The sequence below is a fragment of the Quercus robur genome, chromosome 7 (assembly GCF_932294415.1).
Source record: "Quercus robur chromosome 7, dhQueRobu3.1, whole genome shotgun sequence".
Taxonomy (NCBI): Eukaryota; Viridiplantae; Streptophyta; class Magnoliopsida; order Fagales; family Fagaceae; genus Quercus; species Quercus robur.
Window position 1 is genome coordinate 11,993,914 of NC_065540.1, and position 18,676 is coordinate 12,012,589.

At 32.1% G+C, this 18,676-nt stretch overlaps 1 protein-coding gene across 1 annotated transcript; it reads right to left on the reverse strand.

Moving 5' to 3' along the window:
• Positions 1-997: 997 nt before the first annotated feature.
• LOC126692267 (receptor protein kinase TMK1-like) lies at positions 998-5,528 on the reverse strand. The gene is made up of 2 exons (XM_050387801.1): positions 2,529-5,528; positions 998-1,787 (listed from the first exon to the last, which is right to left on the reverse strand). The coding sequence occupies exons 1-2, from the start codon at positions 4,906-4,908 to the stop codon at positions 1,285-1,287; spliced, it is 2,883 nt and encodes a 960-aa protein (XP_050243758.1). The 5' UTR covers positions 4,909-5,528; the 3' UTR covers positions 998-1,284.
• Positions 5,529-18,676: the final 13,148 nt, after the last annotated feature.

Consider the following 18,676-nt stretch of genomic DNA (forward strand, 5'->3'; position numbering starts at 1 on the left):
TTGAGATTCAAAATGTTACCCAACTAATAAATGTTCACATCATATCAATAAGATCAATGTCTAGGAAAATAATAGTAGTAAGGATAAGACTAGCTAGCAGATTCTCTCTCTCTTTTTTTTTTTTTGGTTAAAAGCAGATTCTCTTTTTATCATGAAGATAGGTGTTTTATCCTTAAAACTTTAATATTTATGCTAAGTGGTCCTTTCTATAGATAGTGGTAATATGACATAAATGTTGAAGTTTATGCAAAGTATACCTATGAATTGATAGGTTCTCATCTTTGCTTACTTATTAACACCTACAACTAACCATAAAGTTTACCTAAAATTACTAAAAAAATGTAGCTCACACCAAAACAAGTATTTAGTAAGGTTTTATTGCTTTTCACCAAGACTTTGAGTGGTTCATAACATCAACTCCTCTCTCTCTCTCACTCTGGGTGCATGTATCTGGGCTGATCTGACTTTATTTATTAATATTTTGCCCATTCATCCATGGTACTCATTAACCAAAATACTGACCAGCTTGTCCAAATTAATAACCTGAAGGGTACTAATCAGTGTGTGAAATTCTCCACTATCCCAAACAATTCTTTAAATGCTACTTGCCAGAAAGAGAGGAGTAGCTATTGACCAGATTTCAGTCAATCAATATATTGGAAACCAAATGTTATTTGCCAGCATTATTTATAATGGTAAGAAATATAAAGCTATAAGGGACAATCCAAAATTTATGTAATTAAGATATGAAATTTGTTTCAGCACCCCCCATCATAGCTTTGTCCTCAACCACACATAAACTGGCGTTTGAGACATTGTGTAGTTTCTGAGGATCAAAAATCAATTTCCATGCATCCAAAGGACAATGTCAATCTCATTTAGAGCATGTGCTCATCTGAGGGCATTTGAATTCAAATGAGAATTTCAGATGCCTTGATGAGATGAGCAGTATATATCACAAAGAGTGAATTTCATCTTGCCAAAAAGAATGCTAGCATTATGCAACTCACAGATGAAGATCTTTCAAATGGAAAACAAAATATAATTGTCAAACATTCCCAATCATCATTCCTCTCTATCTACATCAACATTAGCACGTAAAAACTCACAGTTGAAACTCAAAGCCTACACATGAGATCTCAAGCATCGGAAATCTCCAACTTTATCCACCATAAATCCAACAATGGCATTAAAACATATTGGCATCGAATTCCCAAACAGAAAGAACACAACATGATATCTACACCTATCAAAAGAACATGTTTAGGAAACAAAGTACCTCTTTTACCGACCATCAGCAGAAGTGAAAGACTCTGCAAATCCGGTAGGCCTGGCTGGGATACTATCCTTGCTGTCTTCTAAAGCCATATAACTTAAGTCCTTTCCTTCCTGCCAACCCTTCACCATCTGGTTAAGGGGAAGGCTGTAATCAATGCCGGAATATTCCTCGGTGTCATCATCAAATGGTTTCCATTTTTCCACAAGTGGGGCCAAAACATTCACTGCATGCCCCATATCTGGCCGTTGACCGGGCTCTCTGGCTGTGCAGTGGCCAGCTAGATCAGCAATTGTGAAGATGCTATCCAATGTTTCTTCATTTATGTCAAGGGCTGGGTCAATCGCAGCCATAAGTTTTTCATTATCTGATTTTATGTGCCAGAACCATGCAGCTAGGTACTGGGTCTCCTCAGGCCTGTCCTCATCAAGTGCCATCAATCCAGTCAATAGCTCCATTAGTACAACCCCAAAACTGAAGACATCAGCTTTGGTTGTGATTTTTCCAGTCACTGGATTAATCAAGACATAAACGTTGGATTTAGTAGGATATTTGCACGCACTAATTTCAGACAATAAACAGAGAAATTGCATGGACATTCCGGCATATTCAAGAAATAAGTAACCATGCATCAGTGTATGTTAATCATCTAACCAGGTTGACTAATAAGTTAGGTGACTTCTGGTTCAAGAGATGCTGTTTACTTATTGAATAAATTGAAGGGGCTATAATTTGTTCATCAAGATTTCATTTCTGGTTTGAGCATCAGATTTTTGTCCTGCTCAAAGTTGAAATGAACCTGACATTTTAAAATCCGTGGTTGAAACTTACACAAAACGCAATTAAGTTTAGTAAATGATCAGAATTGAAACTAATAGTTAGAATGGTTTGAAAGCAATATGATATATGGAAAAAACTTCAACATTCCACATTATACATTTGAAGCATATATCAGATACTCTTATAATATGATTAAATCCAAAGTGATTTCTACAGGCATTTTGCTTATTACTGCCTTAAACTCAATACAATGAAGCCTTTTGATCCTACAAGGAGGGTTCAGCTAGCTAAATCTTTGAGCTATTGAGTTTGAATTAGAAATTTGTTATATAGTTTTAAGAGAGGTAAAATAGTTTCTATTTAACACTTATTGCTTCAGGTATTGAACAATAAACAAAGAAAAAAGGTTGGTACCTCCTACTCATATCAATGTTCAATGTAACAGATTGGAAAGCAATAAGTTAGAATATACCTGCATATTCTGGTGCTAGGTATCCAAAAGTCCCAGCGAGCCTGGTCTCCACGGATTTTGCCCCATCAGGAGCAAGCTTCACCAATCCAAAATCTGAAACTTTTGCTCTAAAATCATCCCCAAGTAAGATATTTGAAGATTTAAGATCTCTGTGTATGAAACTCTGGTGAGCCAGAGAATGGAGATACTCCATCCCCCTAGCAACATCCAAGGCAATATTTAGCCTCCTCTTCCAAGAGAGAGGCTCCATTTTGAAGCTCTTCCAGTGGAATAGATGCTTACTGAGAGCCCCTTGAGGCATATACTCATAAACAAGAATTCTCTCATTGCCTTCAATGGAATAACCCAAAAGAGATACCAAATGGCGGTGCCTAACCTTTGAAAGTACTGCAATTTCAGACTGGAATTCATCCAACGCTTTGTTGGTAATTATACCAGCCTCCATTCTTTTCACTGCTATTTTTGTTCCATCATCCAATTCTCCCTTATACACTACCCCAAAGCCACCACGGCCAAGTTCATTCTCAGAGGAGAAATTCTTTGTTACATTTCGAAGAACTTGAACTGATATGATCAGATTTCCAGATTCAATGACTTGAGACTCACCCATTCCACTGCTGTTTCTGCTTCCAGCACCACTCCCTGTCATTGTAGAAGTGCTTCCATTGGTGTTATTGGTGACAGCAATCTTGACTGTGTTATCTAAATCAGATGGATCTCTTGGGTGAATTACAATTGAACTAGGAGCCTGGGGGTTGTCTTTCCTCTTCTTACAAAAATAGACAGATAGAGGTATGGCCAGAAAAGCAACAACTGCAACACTTGCAACAGGGGCCACAACCGAAACCAAAATGGACCTCTTAGAACTATTTGGTTCTTTTGTTGCATTTGAAGTGCCATTGCCATTAGAACCGGAGGGGTTGTTTGATGGGGATTGTGAACCACCAGATGATGGGGTGTTTCCTGACGGTGGAGATTGATCACCATTTAATAATGGATTCCCAACAAGGTTAAGTTTCACAGTGCTACTGAATGATGGCAATGGAGGGGAAATATTGTTCCCACTCACATCCAAAGATGTCAAATATTTCAAGCTAGTCCAGTTCCCTGGAATTGGACCACTCAAATTATTATTCTGAAGTCTAATTTGAATAAGAGAACCTAACCTTGCAACCGCCGGACTCAAGGTGCCACTGAGATTAAAATTAGGCATATTTATGTTATTAACCTCAGTGCCAGAACTACAACTCAGTCCTAACCAAGACGCTCCACAAGGGTCATTACCAGTCCATGAAGAAACAAGCCTTGAAGGGTAATTCAACCCACCAAGGAACTCAATAAGTGCCACAACTGCCGGGGCACAAGGAAGCCCCTGAGTTGTTTGACAAAACATATTAGAACCAAAAGCCACAGTTTTAGCTTTGAATTTCGGTATAGGCCCCATTAGCATGTTATTGCTTAAATCCAAAGTATCCAATGCAAGATTAGCTAAGCTATCAGGAATTAAGCCAACAAGTTTGTTACCATTCAAATTGAGATCCTTGAGAAGACTCAAATTCCCAATGCTCTCTGGAATTGTCCCTGTGAACTGGTTCCCATGAAGCCAAAGACTATTGAGCGAGCTCATTGTAGTCACCACATCAATTGGACCTGTCAATCCACCACCACCTTGCTGATTGTTCAACCAAAACATCTGCAAGCTCATGTGATTGTTAAAACTTGCTGGGATTTCACCAGATAAATTATTGAATGAGAGTTTTAAGTTTGATAAGGATGATAAATTCCCAAGAAAACTTGGCAAAGTACCCACCAAATTGCAATTCATACAAGAAAGATTTCTCAACTGTGCTGCGTCCCCTAACTGAGTAGGGAACATCCAACCAGTACTGGCATTCAAATTGATATAATCCAATGCCAAGACTTCCAAACTTGAGAGCCCATTAAAGAAATCAGCAGGAATGGTGTCAAACTGATTGTAGTCCAAGTATGCATATTGCAGATGTGATAAGCCACTGAAAGATGGTAAAGCACCAGTGAATAGGTTCTTTTGAAAGCCAACATTTTGGAGCATGGAGAGCTGGTTCAGATTCTGGGGTAGAGGGCCACTCAAGCCATAACCTTGGACCTGAATCTGGGTCACCCTGCTACCTGAACAGAACACAGTGTTATTCCATTTTGTGCTTGAGCCACATGGGTCTGCATCTGGCCAATTGAGAAGCTCTGGGTTCTTCAACCCTTTCTTGAACTGGTTCAGAATAGCAAGGTCATTGGGGTCAGTGGTACTGTAAGCCACTGCTAGGAGTGAAAGAAGAAGTGGTAACAGTAACAAAAACACAAGCTTGTTTGGTTCCATGGTAGGAGATCTGTGGTGGTGCACCATGCTTCATCACACAACATTGAGTGCCCAAAACACACAAAAGACACCAACAAATGAACTTCCTTTAACCATTAATGGCGGTTTTCCAAGAAACCCATCAGAAAAATCTTGCAAGTAGTAAAAAGTTCAAAGAAAAACACAGAAATGTGTTGAGAGTACTAAAAAAAGGAACTTCCTTCTCAGCATTAATGACGGTTTCCCAAGAAACCCATCTGAAAAATCTTGCAAGAAATAGTGAAAGATCAAAGGAAAAGCAAAGAATTGAGTTGAGAACACTAAAAAAGGAGCTCCCTTTTCAGCATTAATGGTGATTTTTCAAGATGGGTATCAGAATATCTTGGATGAAAAAAAACACAGGATTGAGAATTCAGAATGGTTGGAAAGTCATTGAAGAGTGGTGAGAGAACTTAAAGAACAAATCTTTGAAAGGAAAAAAAGTAAAAGATTCAAGCTTGATGACCAAGTTTTAGAAGAGCAATATATGGATCTTTGATGAGAAATTTTCAATGTGTCTCAGACTCTGAAAATAAAAATGTACACAAATGTCAGAATGGGGCGAATTAATGAGAATGAGCAAAAGGAGAAATTTTAGTGAATTGGTCCGTAGTGTGCATCTTTTTGGGAAAAGAGTAATAATTTACGCTTCGTTTATATAGTAAATACTATTTTTATTTAATTTTTGATTGAATATGGTAATTACTATTTACTATTTACTTCTTTTATAAGGAAAAAAGCTATTTACTATTTACTATCTCTCATGAAGATTTTGCCATTTTTGAAAGTGAATTGCCACACACCACACTTGGCTTTGGCTATAAAAGGGCATTTTTGTCTTCTAGGTTGGAAGGGAAATTGTGTAAGTCTGGTTTCTGGTGACAGGTGAGCCACGGTATCGTTCCAATTACTTTTTTATTTTATTTTATTTAGTTTTTTATTAAAAAAATTAGAAATATTTTTTGTTGTTGAAAATGTTAGTTTAATGATTTTTATAGTACTTTTGGGTCAAAATCGAATGGATTGATCCATATGGCAGTCTCTAGATTTCCGTGACCTGGATTTTTGTCTGATAGAAGCTGCCATTCATAGAAATCGGACTAAAAAATATAAATACATAATAAATTTTTATTTATTTACATGTATTTTGTATGAACTTAAAAAAAAAATCATATTAGCTGTGACCTTTGAATTTTGAAGTTAACAATGTCTGGAATATTATAAATTTTATTATATAAATAAAATTATATTTTAATTTTTATATGAAAAAAATTATTATAAATAGATATTATAGTATGATTTAGAATCAATCACATAATTTTTTATTAAAAATTTATGAATATTGTAAACTTTGTAATAATAAAATTAATAGTATCTTAACCATTTTCAATGTGAAACTTTGAATCTTTGATTGAAAGTGTATCACCAAAATGAAAGTTGACTTTAATGGCCGGCCAAACGCTTGGATACAAATCACTATTTTGTGAAAGTATCCGTTCAAATTAGGAAAAACCATAATGCAAGGTGAAAACTGAAAAGGGAGGCATATTTACTTGGCAAAAATATAGTGAGGCATATTTATTAAATAATTTCCTATTTAGAGAAAAACTATAAAAAAAGTATAGGTCAAATAATAAATTACACTCTCTAATTTTTTTTTCCCATTATTGTAATTTCTAATCTATTAATTTCAATAGTATAACTTTCATTCGTCTTCAATATACTCCTTGCACCCACTTTTAATAGAAATGTTGTACTTGTAGTGTCTCAAAACAATGTAATTTTGGTATTTTTGAATTTTCAAAATGATGTCAATTTTATGATCTTTTTTTTTTTAGAATACTAAGTATTTTTAACATATATACGGAGAGAGAGGAGAATGTCTATTTTTATGACACCTAGTAACACAATGTGATGAAATTTATAAATAGAATGACTACATTAAGTAAAAGTAAAATAATGAGACTGAAATGAATAAATTAAAAATTACATGATAGAAAGAGAATTGAATTTTGCATCAAATTAGATAGTGAAAGTTATTACTTAGCCAAAAGTATACCACATTTGTCCATTAATGATAAGCAGAATGTAGGTCATCCTGCAGCAACCACTATTAAATAGATCAAAAGTAAGAATAACAAGCTGCTGTCAAGTTTGTCCTGCCTAAATTGGTGTCTCTAAAAACAAATTTTTTATTTTCTGGTAATAATCAAATAACATTTAGAGCATTAATTTTAAGAGCTAATAAGAAGCAAGGCTGACCACATGGCCTCATTGGCGGCAAATGGTATGTCCTGGTCATCCTTTTGTAGTGACTGGTGAGACAGATATTGGAGCTGATTAATCTCTTCTTCTTCTTCTTTTTTTTTTTTTTTTTTTTTTTTTTTTTTTTTTTTTTTTTTTTTTTTTTCTTTTATAGATTTAAGATTTTAAAATAATCAATTTTAAAAAATAAATAAATAAATAAACTCCACCAAATAATCACTCATCCTCTTCCTCTTGGAGTTCAAATGACTCTTTAGTCTTTACTGTCTTAAGGAAAAGAAGAAAATGTAAGGCTTGAGTATAGGAAAATAAAAAAGCTAAAGAAGAAAATGTAAAGCTTGAGTATAGGAAAATAAAAAAGCTAAAGAAGAAAATGTAAAGCTTGAGTATAGGAAAATAAAAAAAACCACTTACTTTCTACGGACATACATTAATACAGCCCAAATACATACTTTAAAAAACAGTATTACAAACAAATATACACTATTCTCCACATTTTCCCCCTTATTAAAGGCAATAACCATAAACTGCAAAAGTAAAAGAGTACAAAATCTTTATTGAGACAGTGAATTCTCTTAAAGGCTTGACTTACCTCAACTATTCTTTTTAACTGAAATTTCATTTTGTTTTAATGAAAAACTGTCATATTATCCACTAATTAAAGAAAATGTGGTGATTAAAACTCATTACCACTTGCTATTGTATATTTAAAATAAAAGGACATATCCAGTTAAAAAAGTATTGGAAGTAAGTCAAACCCTTCTTCAAATTTAACGTGCATGGTATATATAGGATTTTACTAACATATGTCCTATAGCACTAGTAATAGTGAAGCTAAATAGCAATATTGCTATTTTAGATTCACCAAAATACAAAAATTGCTCAACAATAATGAAGGCATAGCTAAAAATTTTAGCTTCAGAGCTACAGTATGCAGCTATTTTTGGCTGCATACTGTAGCTTGAAGCTAAATTTTTTTTTTTATTTTTTTTTATAGAAAAATAAATAAGTGACTTACTTTCTAAAGACATACATTAACTGAACTCATATATATATATATATATATATATATGACAGTATTCAAACAAATTTACACCCTTCTCCACATTTTTTTCCCTTAAAAGGCAATAACCAAAAACTGCAAAAGTAAAAAAGAGTTAAAAAAAAATTATTGACACAATGAATTCTCCTAATTTAATGTGCATGGTATATACTATATATTATACCGACTATATATGCTGTAAGCAAAAGCAAGTATAACAAGCTAGATAGGGATACTCATGTCGTATGACCAAAATCCAAAAGGAATAAAAATATATATATAGATTTTGAGTTTGCTTTTCTTTTTGTTAGGCTTAAAAGGCAGGACTAAACTAATTATTATTTGATTTTTTTTTTTGAAAAAAATATTATTTGCTTAATTTAAACCTAAAATCTCACCGAAATATGTCTTAATACTTTCTCTCAGTCTCAGACAACGTGGGTTGTCACCGGCCTTTGATTTAAACGTGCCTAGCCATTGAAAAATACAAATATATATAGTTAAATAATAATAAACAGGTCTTCTATTTTGACATCCTTGTTGATAACAATGAATGTGAACTATCAATCACGTTTGCACTTTTTGTCAATTTCTTTTACTTCTGGTGCATGTGCGTATCAAGTTCTATTTCCAAATGGTTCAATTAAAAAATAAAGTTTAAAAGAATAATTAGATTGAAGATGTAACTAAGAATTAGAATTTGTAGTTATATATTTCAAGTTGCAATGATTGTAAGCACCTCATGATTCAGTCAAACCCCTAATACATATTCAATCTTTACCCCTTTTTTGAGTGTACGAATTTTTACTCTATCAATTATAACCTCCCGTATAATCATTTGACTTTCTTTACAAAATAATCAAAGTTTAAGATAAAAAAAAAAAAAAAAAAAAATCAATCATATGCCTTTATCAAGCTTGAGACTTGAGTTGGGAACCTATATCTATGACATGCCTTCAATGAGTCTCAATTCTATTTTGCTTTTTGATAAATTTGAAGCATATGATTCTCAATTTAATTTATGTTAATACTTAATTGACTATTTTATAAAAGTTTTGATACTACATTTATCTATATTATCCATAAGAGAATTCCCGTCTTTGTACTGAACTTTTAAGAGATTCAGAAATACTTTTAAACCTTTCGTTTAATAAGGAAAAAACTTGAGGGCAACTCGATAAAAATATATCTCCAATTCTACTTAAAATACTTATAAAATAAGAAACTTTCCTGTTAATCCATGTTTTAAAAACAAACTTATTCAAAAAAATTTATGGAAAATTATGACACTAGACAAAAAAAAAAAAAAAAAAAAAACCTAGAAAATATAAAAAGTTGTCAAAAAAATTAATTACACATTTTTTTATATAAAAATATTTTATAACCTAATATTTTTAGGGATTCATTAAACTTTCTCTATATATATAGCATTTTTAATGATAAAATAAGATAATTGAAAAGAAGAAGATAATGAATGATGAGAGTCACTCAGTGGCAGCATTGTAAATAGGGGGACGTGCCCAAAAGTACTGCGAAAATTACGCACGAAGAGCACTATTCAAATCTTTACGTGTCCGGCATACATGAAATTACGCAAATGACCTCGGCGCTTGTGAGGCCGTGATTTACTGCTAGATTTGCTGTTACTTACACACCTGCACTTTCAAGCATGCTTGTCGCTTTATGCAACTCAATGCTTTTTATGCATATCACATAAAGTGCATGTGAAGGATGAGTGGATCACGATTAACCATTATGATGCTTTTAATATATATATATATATAAAATAAATGGATGACGTTCAAAAATGGGCTTTAAATAATTCTTTAAAAAATTGGATCCAAATAATATTATGATTATGTTCGTATTAAGATCTTTTTAGGATATGGTTCGATTAAGATATGTTTAGGACTATAATATGTTTGAATTAAGATATTTTTAGGATTTTTATGAAGGTTTTAGTGTGGAACGTGGAATTGTTAAAATTATACTGCTCATTGTAAGATGAGTGAATTAAATTTTACTATCAATCATTTAAACAAGAGAAAAGTTAACATGTCTTAAGAACTCTAGTTTAAGAAATATTTTTAGAAAATTTTTATAGGAGAAAAAAATTAACCTAGTTCTTGGACTTCTTTTTTAATTAATATTTTTTCATAAAAGTTGTATAAAAACTTTTTAGAAATGGTTTATTAACAAATTTTCTGAAGATGTCCGTTAATGAGACACTTTAAATAAATATCAAAATGATATTAGCTTATTATTTTTTCTAAAAAAAAAAAAATTAGAATTGTAGCTAAATTTTATTTAAATACTAAAAACTTGACAAAATGCAACTCAGTCAATTTGTCATAGATAGACATAATTTTAAGCCCAAAAGAATTTGATGATCACTGATTTTATTTTTTAATTGTTGGTAAATATTTGGAGTTTTAGGCTGCGTTTGAATCGACTTCAAAGTGATTCCGGAAATGATTTTCCGGAAAATAGGTGTGTTTGGTTATTACTTCAAATTCGGTCAAACTGAAAAGCATTTCCAGTTGACCGAATTTGAGAGCCAAAACAACGGAAATGATTTTCCGTTTCTATTTTCACTTCAAAGTACTTCCGACCTTGGAAAATAGAAGAGAGAGAAAGAGAGAGAGAGAGATCACGACATCACCGTCTGCCGACATCACCGGCTCGTGCGGTAGCGCCGATGGCGATCGCGATCGCTATCTCTGCTTCGATCTTCGCGCGATCGCGATTGATGCATCTCGCGAACGTGATCGACGCATCGCGCCGCTGATCGCGATGCGCTGACCGCTCCGATCACGATCGCGCCGATCGTGATCTCTCCGATCGTAATCTCGCCTTCGTTTGTCCGGATTTGATGATTTTTTGCTGGGTTTTGTTTGTGTTTTGATGAATAAATGATATTATATAATCGTTTGGTAACCAAGAAAATGTGAGAAAATGTGAGCAACAAGTAGAAAATGTGAAAATGTGTTTTCTATGGTATTTTCAAGAACACAACCAAACATCAGAAAATATTTTCCGAAATTTTTTTTGAAATGCAACCAAACACGTGAAAACATTTTCCTTTTCGGAAAATAACATTTCCGGAAAATATTCTATTTTCCGGAAATACTTTTACACGAACCAAACACAGCCTTAGTTTAGTTAATAATTTGGTTGGGAATTTTTAGTTTTTAGGAAGTAATTTAGAAATTTATGGAGGAGATTGTGCAACACTGAGAAGTCTTTTATTATTATTTTATTTTATAGAATTTCAATTTATGGTTTCTACTTCTAATGAATGTGTTTTTTGTCATTAGACCAAGACATTAATAAGTTTTTGGTGTAAACGAGAATTAAATCTCATATCTCTTATTCAATCATTAGAAACTTTACCAGTTGAATTAAGTAGAACCCAACACTGAGAAGTCAAATCATGAGATTCAATAATGGATAATCTCTAAACTTTCATGAGTTTCAACTAGGAAGATTGATTAGATTATGTACAATTTTGGTTAGTCTATTCAAATAAAATTGCACATTACTAATTATTATTAGAATGGGAATAATCAACCCACGGGCCACCGGCCACGACGTTTCCTTAGTAGTGACTAGTGAGCAGAGTTATGGCGCATGCAATATAACGTAGTCTTTGACCTGCTTCGAATTGACTGAACACCAGGAATATGACAATACGAGAATATCAAACGATTGGTTATGATAATCTCAAAAATAAAGTGGCTACCTAAAACTGTGAAAGGTTAGTTTCATAGCCTTCATTTAAGTAGCTCAACGTTTAGTATTTGACTAAATTATATTACAACTCATACATTAGTTTATCTCATTAGGTAAAGGTTTGATGTGAGTTCCAAACTTTCAATTAGGTAAAGTATCTTGTTGATAAATAAGTAACCACCATTAGATTCTCGTTTATACCAAAAATTAAACACTATGGTTAACCTAGCAACAAAGTACTTTTAAGATACAAGAATGAAAACTTTAATGACATGACCTAAGTTCTTTGATGCTTAAGTTAGCAACCTTTCTAAGAAAAACTCTCTTTTTAATTAATATATAGATTGCTCAAAGTTCATTCTGGTGGATAAAGCATGAATTTACGTTGTGGCTATCATGGCGTGATTATTGGTGTCTAGCCCTTTACTTAAGTGAAAGTAAGCCATGGATTCAAATTCTAGAGCTTTCCTTTTTGGAGTGCAACTCGTCGATAATGGTTGTACTAAGGAGTTTCAGGATAGTACCATGACCTTCATTCACAAGCTCATCCAACTGTGCCGCAATTACCATTTTTATGCATACCATTATGCTCTAGTGATAGCTGAATATTTTTACAACTTGATTCTTTTTTTCTTTTTTCTTTTTTTTGGAAAAGAAGAAGAAGAAGAAGAAGAAATCTCTTTTTATTTTCTAATGGTATTGGTTTGACATCTCAGCCAGTCCAAGACTCTAAAAAAAAAAAAGGAGAAAAGGACCACATTCCAAAGGGTCGAGTACTTATTAGCAGACTCAGGAAAAAGAACAACAGGTGGTCATTAGTGTTTTCACTGATGCGTTTCCCGACCTCCCACCGGTGGCAAATAATTGATAGGTGTTGATTGTTGGAAGTTGGAACACAATTCTACTGTTTCATAAATGGTAGAGTTATTAGGTTTGTATGAGTGGGCCTAAGAGGGTATAAAGAGGAGAGAAAACAGAAGCTTTATGTGGTTCGGTCTAATAACATAGGCTACATCCATAGAAAGAAAGACTTGATAGCTACATCTTTACTTTATAATCTCAATTCGTACCGTTACAATAAATCATAAGTAAGGTTATATGGGAAGAGAAAGTTAGGATTAGACATATATTAGTTTACAATAAAAATAGGCCTCTTGGGCTTACTTATATAAACATAATATCTCTAACAAAAAAATAAATAAAAAAAATTTATTTAAAAGGAGAAAAAGTCTATTAGCTCCAAAACTTTTTGGAGCTAATAATAATTTTTTTTTTTTTTTTTTTTTTTTTTTTTTTTTTTTATTAATAAAAAAAAATTTTTTTGAGAAAAAGTTTTTTTTAGCTCCAAACCATTTTGGAACTATTTTTTTCCAACTCACTAAGAAACCATGTGTATGCATTTTTTTGTTCTACAAAATAAAAAAGTACATGATTTTTTTAATGAGTCATATGATTTGTTTAAATAATACACATGGATAGTCTTATGAATCGCACCTAGGGGTTGAACTAGATAGCTCCAAACTAGTTTAAAGTTAAACTTTGTTCTTATTTTAGAGACTGCTTGCTCAATCAATGGTCAATAATTTTCAGTCTAAACTCTAAAGTGCTATGGTAAACGTTTGACTGCAAACTAGATTCAAACGAATTAAAGCATTTTAACATTTTTGAAGAGTTGGCTCCATGCATTAAAATAAACACGTAAAGTGAACTATCTTAAGCCTAAAGACAATTTTATAAAATTTAAAGATATGCATAGCCCTCAAAGTTGATGTTTTATTAGATGCTGCAAAATGCTTGCTCAATGTATAAATAAATGCTGGAAACTGCTTAACGTCTTGACCAAATTGTGATGCAAAAATTAATTATTCTGTCTCTTTTCTTTATTAATCTCGAAGGATTCCTCCCAAATGGACCCAGATTTATGATGTTCAATGCCCAACTTCAAAAGAAGAAGAAGAAGAAGAAGATTAAGATTGTACATATGAACTCATGTGGCAGCTACTTTGCTCTACAAAATCATATAGAACTGAATGCTGTCATTAATTTGATTTGAAAAATGCTTTTTAACTTTAAGGTTTTTTTCTTTTTTCTTTTTTTGGTTAAAACTTAAAGGTTTTTATTAATTACAAACTAACTTAGCCATTTGTTTGGTTGGAGAATTCAAAAGGATTTTTCTTTCCCTCAAGGCCAGGACAATGTGTTAGGTTGCATTTTCATATGTCATGCATGATGCGTTTTCCACCAAATGTAACTTTTGCCATAACATAAGCATGTTGTTTCAGGTGACTGGTGCTGAAATGAATTAGCAGTAAAAATGTGAAGGAATAATAGAGGAAAGGAAAAGGTAAGACGTGGTATTTTCTTGTGAAAGAAAATGGAAAAATTTGTAATTAATAAAAAGAAGGAGACGCAAAGGAAGAGAGGAGACATAGATCATTTAAATCAACATCTAGCGAGAATACAACGATTTGTCAAAGACATTGGGTTCGAATCAAGGGAATCAAGGAAAACAATTGTGCCGAAGAAGAAAGAAATTGTCGTAAATTTTACTAACGACTAATATTGATGGAAGTAATTAAAATTTTCATTTTATCTGGTGTGAAGTTTCTTTACTTGTCATTTTATTGAGTTGTAAAGTACAAAGTCCTCTAAATTAGGAAAATTCCAAACCCAATTAAATTAAGATTCATAAAATTTGGGAAACAATTGTAAAGATTTTTTTTTAATTGAATAATCCATAAATAGAAAGAAAGATCATCTCTATGTTGTTTGTTTGGCAGTTCAAGCAATAGCAAGATCGCAAATTTATATAGGTAATGCAAAACTCAGCAAAATCCTAATGCATGAAAGATGTCTTATTCTTTTTTTTTCTTTTTTCTTCTTTTCCTTTTTATTTATTTATTTTTTGTGGAGAATACTAAGTAGCAGGGTTGGCTGAATGGTGGAGCAAGAAATGGGGTCGCCTAAGGCCCCAAGTAAAAAATAGGTCCCCAAATTTTAACCAATAGGGTTATTTATAATCAATAAATAAAATAATTTTTTTTTACCAGATGAAAAACAAATTAAAAAATAGAGAAAAATGCAACGTCCACAATATTTTTCACAATATTTTTACAATTAATACTAAGTAGCAGGTTGTTACAGCCTATTGTTGATGACAAAAAAATAATTATAGTGATATTTTTAAATAGAAAACAAAAAGCAGTTTAAAATCTAGGATTTGTTATAAAAAATATTGTGAATGTTGCACTTCTAAAAAAAAAAAAAGAATAATAATAAGAGTTTAGTTAGCAAACTTTTACTAGTTTTTATCTGTCTACCACTAACACCACTGTTTTACTTACCACTATCAATCTACCACATCAACAAGTATGAAAATTTTTGTCAAATTTTTTTTGTTTCTAAAATTTCTAAAAAAAAAAAAATTTTTCGTAGTTCATTTTAATTAGTAGTAATTTTGCATCTAAAACAAGATGATCAATTTTCATCTTAGGCCCCCAAATGTATCAAGCCGCCCCGCTAAGTAGCATGAAAGATGTCTTTGAATGGTCTTCATAAGTAGCAAAACTATTGTCAGATGTGACTGAGTGTTTGAAATTGACATAGTAGCAGTACACATTATAAATGAAATGAAAACTGTATGGATATTAAAGAATAGTTAAAGGTCTTGATCACCTTTTCTTGATTGGTAATATATATGTACATAACAATAATAAAGTTTCTTCGTCGGTAGAGAAATTCAAGGCACACACCAAGTTTACACCACATACACAATTATCAAATATCTGATCCATGTGCGATTTAAGACTAGAAACCAAGTTTTGTTATGGTCATAGCCCTATTTCTAGGAGTGTTCTCCTTGACTTTAATACTCCAAAAGCAACCATCAAAACCATATTTTGTACAATATAGATAGATGGGTATTCATAGGAAGATTTTTTAGAATTTTCTTAGAAACAAAATTGCACTAATATGTATCTTCGAAAAACTGACGTCTGAAAAGATTTTAAGGGTGTCTTGTTAAACACAAATTTGCCCCAAATTTTCATGGAAAAAAAAATGCAATTATTCCTTTTTATTCCAAATGAATCCATGAATATTCTATTAAATTATTCCAATATTTTATTCCCACAACAATGGTTGGGCATCTATCAACTTCAATGTTGGAGGGAGCTTTTTTTTTTTTTTGGAACATATATCTGTATGGATTGGACATATTGCACCAATATACAAACAAAGGTGGGATCCATGTCTATATTCTCATTTCTCATCATCTTTTTTTTTTATTTTTGATAATCATATTTTGGGATTAAATTATTCTCACCCAATGATTCTATATATTTGATGATGCCCTGACGGTGCAAAGTTGGCTTTTGATTGAGTCATAAAGCACAGACAAATTGGGGTCCCATATCTTATGCTAAGCTTTTTGTTTGTAGTGTTAGACTGTTAGAGGGAACTTGGGTCCAAAGAGTAAAGTTTGAGGCCCCCCATTCTTTTCTATTATACTCTTCCATTCATTAAAAAGTTTGTAGTGTCCTGTTACCAAAAAAAAAAAAAAAAGTTTGTAGTGTCCTATAAAAAAAGAAAAAGAAAAATTTATAGTGAAAGGTAGTGGTCCAATTTTAATTGCTTCATCTGCAGATATGATTTATGTGATTTGATGAATACAACACCTTTTCCTTTTTATTTTTATTTTTTTATATTTTTAGAAAAGATGAATACAACATCTAAGGCTCAACTTAACAAGAGTATTGGTGGGTCGGTGAATTACCCTTTGTTTTATCCGTCAATTTCTATATCAGTCGTTTTCGACTTTTCGTTGTCCTAATAAAACCTAATTGTGACTAAAAGAAATTGTAAAAAATTGGAGAAAAAGAGAGTATAGAAAGTGAAGCACTGCCTTTTGAAGAGAAGAGTTTCCAATTTCTGAGAAATTATTCAATATTCCAATTAGACCATTCACAAGATCTGTTTAATATAAGTAAATCAGTATGAGTTTTAATAACTATAAAGACTCGTTGAAATTAGACGTTCATATATCTAAATTTTCCTTAACTAGGAGAAAAGATGATTTCTTCATTTCCTATTTAGAAATTATAAATTTGAGTACTTTTTATTTCTTCTTTATCCTTGAGATGATTTGTTCATGACATTATAAGGATTTGTACATTTTTCATACCAATAGCTTCATATTTTTGTTTAGGTTTCATTTGGTTGAGGGATAGAAAATTTTTTGTTTTTCCTCACATGTCTTTGATTGGAGGTGAAAAAGTGCAAGGGTTAAAAAAAAATTGTTTAGTTGAGAAGAAAAATAAAATGGTAGAAAATAATATTTGTATAAATTTACTTTCATACTTCTATTACACGCGTGCGCATGCACACACACATATATATAATTTTTTTTTGAGTAATATATATAATTAGTTTATAAGGAAAAAAAAAAAACCCTATTATTTAGAAAGGGGGGAAAAACAACAACTAAATGTTAACATTGAAAAAAGAAAAAAGAAAAGAAGAACAAATATGGAGGGAGAAGAGGGGCAGACAAGTAATTTCCCATCTAAGCCCCTATGGGGGAGAAAATACATAAATTCCACCAAAATCACCTCCAAATAAATAAGGGCACTATTTAAAATCCTCCTTATTTTCCCTTCTTCCTTTTCCATCCCCCAAAAATCACTCCAACCAAAGGGGCCTTAGTATTTCTTGAAATTGAAAAACACATTCTTGTAATTTTTTTTTTTCATTCATCATAAGTTTTGGTTATATTTGAACTTCAAAACTATTGCTTAGAGCTCTACTTACTTAATAGGATACTATTTATGGTGTGTAATATGCTTTTGAGTGTAGAATCCATTTTCATTTCATGGACTTTCTAAAGGGTGCTTCAAAATTTTCTTTTTGGTGGGTAAAAATTATTTGGTTTGGCAAACAAATGGTATTTCTGATTTTTTGTTTTGTTGATAATTTGATAGTTGTGGGTGGGGGGATTTAAATCCTGAATGTTTTTATTAAAAATAACAAAAAGTGTTAACCAAATAAGCTACAAGAGTCTTTACCGTCCAGATTTTCTTAATTAATAACCATTTGTCATTGGGTTTTTCTTTTTAACTTTTTTAACTTATCTGTTACTTTGTTTGGTATAACTTTTTAAAGATTCACAAATTTTTTTTTAGGTACAATCATACTTTTAAGTCTTTAACTAACTTAAATATTTTTTTTTTATAAGTGGCCACAAATGGGTCACTTTCAACTAATAAGCAATAAGCAATCATAAAAAGATTTAAATATTCTCCAAATTTAATAAGTAAAAATTATATGCATTCCCATTTGATAATCTAAATGTATTTTAGTTTATATATATATATTTTTTTTGGGTGAATTTTTGAGAAGGGACTTGATACGTAGCTTTTGAGAGACTGCCTGGTCATCTTTCTCAATGGAGTGAGCTTCTTAACCAGTTGTGAGTATACTTTTATTAGGTGTAGATCATGTGAGGGCTTCATGCATGAAGCCCTCCGCCCTAGGAACGAGGGCAAATTGTTTCATGTCCTCATTGATACTTACAAATGGCTAGCAAGCTCTGTCATTATAGATGAGAGTAAGGTCCCCCACATCACACCCCTTGTTTTCTTCTCCTACCTAAAATCCAAAAAGGAAAACCTCAAAGGACATTGTTCATAGGAAAGGAATTGATGACGGAGTGGGGGCATGAGGTTCTGTAATGATTTGCCA

Bases quoted from the DNA above. Each gene is read 5' to 3' on its own strand.
- LOC126692267 (XM_050387801.1), bottom strand. From the start codon at position 4,908: ATGGTGCACCACCACAGATCTCCTACCATGGAACCAAACAAGCTTGTG. The intron at 1,788-2,528 runs GTATATTCTAAC...TGATTAATCCAG, and splicing joins CCTAGCACCAGAATATGCAG to TGACTGGAAAAATCACAACC.